This window comes from Pelecanus crispus, chromosome Z (assembly GCF_030463565.1).
Source record: "Pelecanus crispus isolate bPelCri1 chromosome Z, bPelCri1.pri, whole genome shotgun sequence".
Classification (NCBI taxonomy): Eukaryota; Metazoa; Chordata; class Aves; order Pelecaniformes; family Pelecanidae; genus Pelecanus; species Pelecanus crispus.
The window spans coordinates 41,471,498-41,478,059 of record NC_134676.1 but is presented as its reverse complement, the minus strand read 5'-3'; the positions used below and the strand labels follow the sequence as shown (position 1 = coordinate 41,478,059).

The 6,562-nt window shown below is 43.2% G+C and overlaps 1 protein-coding gene across 1 annotated transcript; it reads left to right on the top strand.

The window, feature by feature from the left end:
• The first annotated feature begins 605 nt into the window (after positions 1 to 605).
• On the top strand, positions 606 to 6,302 carry LOC104031057 (riboflavin kinase). Its single transcript, XM_075726303.1, has 4 exons — positions 606 to 687; positions 2,392 to 2,543; positions 3,872 to 3,974; positions 4,572 to 6,302. Exons 1-4 carry the CDS (start codon positions 606 to 608, stop codon positions 4,700 to 4,702), a joined length of 468 nt encoding a protein of 155 aa, XP_075582418.1. The 3' UTR covers positions 4,703 to 6,302.
• Positions 6,303 to 6,562: the final 260 nt, after the last annotated feature.

Genomic DNA, 6,562 nt, shown 5'->3' with positions numbered 1-6,562 from the left:
GTGGCACGGGGCAGGGGGGCTCACCCACGGGCCCGTTTCACACCCGCCGCGGAGTGCGGGAGAGCCCCAGCCGGGCCGGGGCGGGGGGGAGGCCGCCGCCGCACTCCGCACCAGCGGCCTCTTGTAGCCGAGCCCAGGCACTGCCCTGCGCCGCCCGCGACGCGAGGGAGGGAGCGGGTCCCCGGGCGGAGCGGGCCCCGGGGCGGAGCGGGTCCCCGGGCGGGCGGGTGGCGGCGGGCCAGGGCCGCAGCCACCCCCCCATTCCGCGCAGGCCCCGGCCGCAGGCGCGACTGAAGCACCGCGCCCAGCGACGCAGCCCCGCGGCAGACTGAGCATGCGCAGAGCCCCCCCCCCCACCATGGGTGGGGTGGAAGGGGCGATGCGGGCGAGTTCATTCCTGGGGGGAGGCAGGCGCCTGTCAGAGCGCTGTATGAATCGAAAACTGGAAGGCGGCACCTGCGTCCTCCCCCTTTTTTGGTAGCGCCTAGAGCAAGGTGGTGGAGAGCGCTGCGCGAGAGCGGAAGCGGTTCGGCGGAGCGGGCTCGGAGTTGCCGGCGTTCATCGCCGGCGTCGCGTACACGCCCCAGCGGCCGCCGCCAGCCGCCATGAGGCACCTGCCCTACTTCTGCCGCGGGGAGGTGGTGAAGGGCTTCGGCAGAGGCTCCAAGGAGCTGGGCATCCCCACCGGTGAGCGGGGGGCGCGGGGGACCGGCCGGGGCGGCGCCGCCGCCGCCGCCGCTTCCCCCGGCGGGGCGAGGGTGCCGCCTCCCGCGAAGGCCGCCGGCGAGGTGTTCGCCGCGGCAGAGGCGGGCTCGGCCCGGCCCTGGCCACCCGGCCGCGGGGGCGGTGGTCCGCGGCGGGTCCCGGGACCGCGGGCTGGCTGGAGTGCCCCCGCCGGCGGCGGGCCCGGGGGTCCCTCAGCAGCCCGCAGCGCTCCGGCCGCCCGAGCGGAGCCCGGCCGTGCTCCCGCGGGGGCCCGGCCCCCGGCGCTGCCAGCCCGGCCGCTGGTGGCCCGGCGCCTGCGGGCTCGGCCGGCGCCCCGCTCCGCACGATGGCGCGGCTGGCGTGACTTGCTCTTTCTGCAAATAGGCTTAGCTTGTTCCGTGTTAGCGTTTTTCTTTTTTTTTTTTTTTTCTTACATTGCTCAGAGTCTTGTACCTTCTTTTGTGTTATTCCCCCCCCCGCCCCCCCTTCTGTTAAGTCGTTTCTTTCAGTCTCGTTTTTTGTTCGTTTAATGATCTAATGACCGTCATGATGATGTACAGGATGTAGATGACTGATCACATGCATGGTATTGTGCTGTGACAGCGTGGAAATTATCCGTGCACGTAAACCTCATATTAGGGAAGAAGGGGAGTCCGCACTGGCGATATCTGTAAGGAAGGAAGTTCAAGGGGAGTAATGCAGACCAAAACCAGAGCACATGGAGTTGGCCTACAGAGAAATGTATCTTTCTATTGCTCTTCTCTGTTTCAGTTGCCTAAATAGATGCGTAATTCAAATGAATTTTGGCCTGTCTTAAACAGACACTGAAGTCAACAGTCATGTTGTGCCACTTCTAGCAGACAGGGAAACTGTGTAAGACCAATCTTGAGGGGCTGGATTTCTGACAACATCTGTTAATAATTGTGCATTTTTTCTCTTGATTGTGTGTAAGTGGTGTACTGGTATCAGGGAATAGGGGAGGGAAGCCGTTTCTGTTGTGAGCTTTGATAAAAATTCAGTAACTGTAAATTCTTTCAAATCAACTTGGATGTCTTGCATGATCTACTAATGTGGGAAGTAGAAGCAGGATAGTAATTTTGAAAGAAGGTTATGTTCAGTCAGAAGGGAATTTATTTTACTGTAGATATGTAGTTTTCAAAGAAAATCCCAGAAATCCATAGATGCCTCTGCAAGGCAACTTGCACAAAATTGGCAAGGGACTAAATAATAATTTCATTTATTTCTTCATATTTTATTTCATAAGTAATTATTTTCCTAACAAATAAATATTTCTGAGATGCTCTTTCACAGTGCAGAAGAAACTAGATTTTTTTTTTCTCATCTTTTACCATATTAAAGCTGTGATAGTTATCCTAAGAGTGAAATGCGTTCTGACTGGATATATTACATATTTATTAATTATTACTGCAGAAGAGAATGTGTATAACTATAAAATATAGTATGCATAAGAGATAACTCTGGTATTGTCACAGGGACTGAATTTTATGAAGCTGTTTTGTATTTTATACTTTGCCAAATGGCACATTGCATCTTTCTCATCATCATCAGTGTTATGTTTGTAAATACTAAGTAGGTAGAGTTTGGCTTTAAAGTATTTGAAGATTCTGTTGTGTCCTTGACTTACACAAAGTCACTCACACTTTACACTTTCTAAAATTTTTGCAGCTAACTTTTCTGAGCAAGTAGTTGAAAGCTTTCCATCTGATATCTCTACTGGTATATACTATGGATGGGCCTGTGTTGGAAATGGAGATGTGCATAAAATGGTTTTGAGCATAGGATGGAATCCTTTCTATAAGAATATTAAGAAATCGGTGGTAAGAATTTTGCTTTGTGGGGGATTTTTATTATAACAAATGAGCCAGATGTTGAATTTGAATAGGATAAGCAGAATTTGATCTGTAAATGAGATCTAGAAATTCTGTTTGCTTTTATAAATGTATTTGGTATCCATATCATATGTTTGTATCCTGAAAAGAAAATACTCTCAGTAGCCAGAGAGTATGCAGCTGTAGGCGAATAAAATTTATTTTCTTCTTTCTATTCCATCATACTTCCAAAATAAAAATTTAATAGTATTTCTGAAATGGTGGTTGCTTATGATGCTGATTGTTAACTAATCATAAGCGTGATAGATGCATTGAATTTACTGGTTATGAGAGCCCTAGCATCAGCTGGAACGTACTAATCTATTGTTCTCTGCAATCTATCTACATTTCAAATAAGAGGTGTTGGGGCATCTTAATTTGTAAAGATTAATTCTTCTCTTAAATGATGGAATCAATGCATGAGGTGCTGTGACTTGATATACAGAACAAATATTCGAAAGTACATAATAATAGCATGGAGGAGTTGAGTTTCAATCCTGAGCTATGACAGCTGTGTTGTTCTTGCTGTCAAGTGCTGGTGCTTTTCCTGAGTCTTGCAGAGCTCTGTTTTAATTGTTTAAAACGCTTTTATTTGGGCATGAATCTCTGCTTCTAAGGTTCTAAGTGTTTGAAGACTCTGTAATGTGCTTGTCTTATGCAAATGTATACTTTGCCAAACTTCTGCAGATGACTCTTCTGAGCAAGTAGTCAAAGCCTTTCCATCTGATCTCTCTGCTGGTGTATGCCATGGGTGGGCCTATGCTGGAGAGGGAGATGTGCATAAAAATGGTTTTGAGTGTAAGATGGAACCTTGTCTGAGCCTTTGCTCCTTCTTGAATTTTATCATTCAGCTCCCGTGTGAGCTGGTTGTAAAAGCTCTCCTTAAGCCAACTATTTCAATCAAAATCTTACAGTTATTTGGATGCATCAACTTAACAATGAAACATTAAGCTTTGTTTGTGATTTGCTGCCTTGGAAATCTTACCTCTGAGAAGTGGTGAAGCATTTCTCCTGAGTAATGGCTTGCTTTTCTTCTTTTTTTTTTTGGCTATCAGAGTACTCTTATGTGAGTAATTTTTCTTAAATTCCATGCAAAGTACTCCTTCCTAACAGAAGCAAAAGCCCTGGCCTTTTAATCTTGCATTATACGTGCTAAACTAAATGTCCCTTTATTGGTATGTGTTGGGCAGAATTTGAATTAGGGATATTAGCTGTACATCCTTACAGTGAGGGAAATAAAGTTCGTCATAAATGCCAACTTATTTCTCTTCCTTTAGGAAACGCACATTATCCACACCTTCAAAGAAGACTTTTATGGAGAAATTCTTAGTATAGTCATAACTGGATATATTCGACCGGAAAAAAACTTTGATTCCTTAGGTCAGTATTGCAGGTGTCCCTCAAATTAGTCTCCTATTTGTCTTATTCATGCAAGTACTGTGTCTTCACTGTCTCTCTTTCCATAATGAGATGTTCTATCTGTTAACCTTTGAAATTTCAGTAAAATGTTTTCATAAGCTAAATGTACAAGTTGGCTTAATTAAAAACATTGGAAAATGTAGGCATATGATTTTGTATCACACTAAAAAATTGTATTGTTGTGTCACTTGTCTGAGGAATAATTTTAAAATCATGGGCTTATAAAAGCATTGGCCTAGTCTGTTAATTTCTTTTTAAAATGCAGCTCTGTTAGAATTGAAATAGTTCATGAAACTCTGTTGGTCTTTCACTAAAATGTCTTTTGGAACAAGGAGAGGGTGGTGCTTATAATAGTGAAAAATGCGCCTCTGGCATGTTTAAAAAAAAAAAAAGGCATTTTAAAACCAAAGAATTCTGCCTTTCAAACCTTGTGATAATAATTATATTCTCCTTCTGTGATTGTTGTCTGGTATTCTGTGGTACACCTTATTTTCACTTGCTATTGTATGTTCAGATTTCAAACCAACTTTTAAATATCCCTATTTTTATCTTTTTCAGAGGCACTTATTTCAGCAATTCAGGAAGACATTGAAGAAGCAAAGAGACAGCTAGATTTACCAGAACATCTTAAACTCAAAGATGATAACTTCTTTCATTTGCCAGAAAGCAAAATAGTGAACAACCACTGAGCAAACCCATGCTGCTGTGTTTTCTTCCCTTCCCCCCCGCCCTGGTCATGGAGCTTTTATTTGCACTGCTTTTGTAGGTACTTTGTTGTTATATGTCTGTTTAGGTAACTGAGGTTGGAACCAACCATACAAGATTATTTCAGTTTCCTTGTGTTAATTCATCATTAGCCAGTCATGCAAAAGGAGTAGAAGGCTGTTTTAGATCCTTACAGAGAAATTGTGTGTCCTAAAGTTACCAGTTGTTCAGAGATCTGAGCACATGACCAAAGTTAATCGTGACATCTTCTGACCTTAAGGTATGGATAGTTCACTTAAGTGAAGAATGTCTGTTTTCAACATACAGAATGTTATTCCAACCTCTTTTTCCAGTTTTATGTCATTCTTGCATCTGGATTTTAACTATAGCTTAGAAAATTTTGCTATTTATTGAGTCAGAAATTCCCTGTGGTGTAGGAAGCCAATGACTAGATAACAATAGCAAGATTAATTCTCTGTAGTTCTTATTTTTATATGCTACACAGCTGTTGTCGTTGAAGCTGTTACTTTAATTGAAGTTATTTATTTTATTTGAAATGGAGGAAATCACTGTTGCTTGTTGAGTTACTGGAACCTGAGATGTACTCCTTCATAGTTGACTGTACATATGACAACACATGACCTGTGTAGTTTACTTCTGAGGAAGTGTTTCACTGAAATTCAGGAGATGAATGACTTGTGAAAGTTCATAAACTTTCAAGGTTCAAGGACAAAAGATGCAGAAATGGTATAACAAGACTTCTGCTCATTGGGCCTTAAGGCAAAAGAGGTAATGAAGGACAACTTTGCACTTTATGTGCTGCTGGCATTTGTCATAGGAAAATAGGGAGAACCTGGGCGTTATTCACTACACTGGTAATAAAATGGCGGACTTCAAGATTGGTGTTACTGTAAGGCACAGAAAAATCTCATCAACTCTCTGCACCAGGTGCAGGTAAGAGCCAAGGTTTTGGCTGACTGAGTAGATCAGTACACAAATGAAAGCCTTTGGGGATTCATTGATATATTAATATCAACACTATAGTGGGTATTGGTTATTTATTACAAGTGATTGCAGCTGTTCCTACTCTGAAATGTAGGGATAGGTAAATGGAGGGGGTATTGTCAAAATTGATATTAATATGGAAAATACTTCTTGAAGTATGTAATGTGTGATTCCAAATCTACTCCCCCCCCCCCCCAGTTTTTCTATCCTCTACTCAGTGAGTGGAACTAGGTAAGCTGCAGTGGCTTTGTCATGTTCATAATCTTTTGATGTCAGCTTGTGATGTGGCTGCAACATTTTCTGAAATAGAAAATGGTTCTGGGGATATGTCTGAACTGTAGTTCTGTGTCTGAGCTACTATGTACAATTTGGACTGCACAATTTCTGCAGTGCAATTTTATGAATTTACTCCTTGTCCTATCCTATTCGAATCCTACTTTTCACTGTAGGATTTAAGAGAGTTTTAACAAGGTAGCTGTTTGGGTCTTTGTGGCAGGTACTGTCAGGATGTTAGTTCCACTTCATATTGTTTTAACTTTCAGCCAATATCATAGGATATTATTAGGCAAGAGGTCTTGAGCAAATCAAGGACTTGCATTTGCTCGGTAGGCCTTCAAGAGAAACTTGATTTCATTTAAATGAATTGTTCACTGCTGCTGTTGATAGCAGAAACAGACAGAATACAGAATTGGGGGGGCAGTTATCAGCAGTGAGACCTACTTTTTTTTTAAAGGAGAACAAAATAATTTAGTGGACTTTTTTTATACAACATGGTGGAAACTATTTATAAACAGTCTGTAAAAGAATTGTTTTGCAAGAGTGACAGTTGGATTTTTTTG

Excerpts from the sequence above, each read along its gene's own strand:
- LOC104031057 (XM_075726303.1), top strand. The coding sequence starts at position 606 with ATGAGGCACCTGCCCTACTTCTGCCGCGGGGAGGTGGTGAAGGGCTTC. Across the intron at positions 688-2,391 it reads GGAGCTGGGCATCCCCACCG|CTAACTTTTCTGAGCAAGTA; the intron begins GTGAGCGGGGGG and ends AAATTTTTGCAG. Across the intron at positions 2,544-3,871 it reads AGAATATTAAGAAATCGGTG|GAAACGCACATTATCCACAC; the intron begins GTAAGAATTTTG and ends CTCTTCCTTTAG.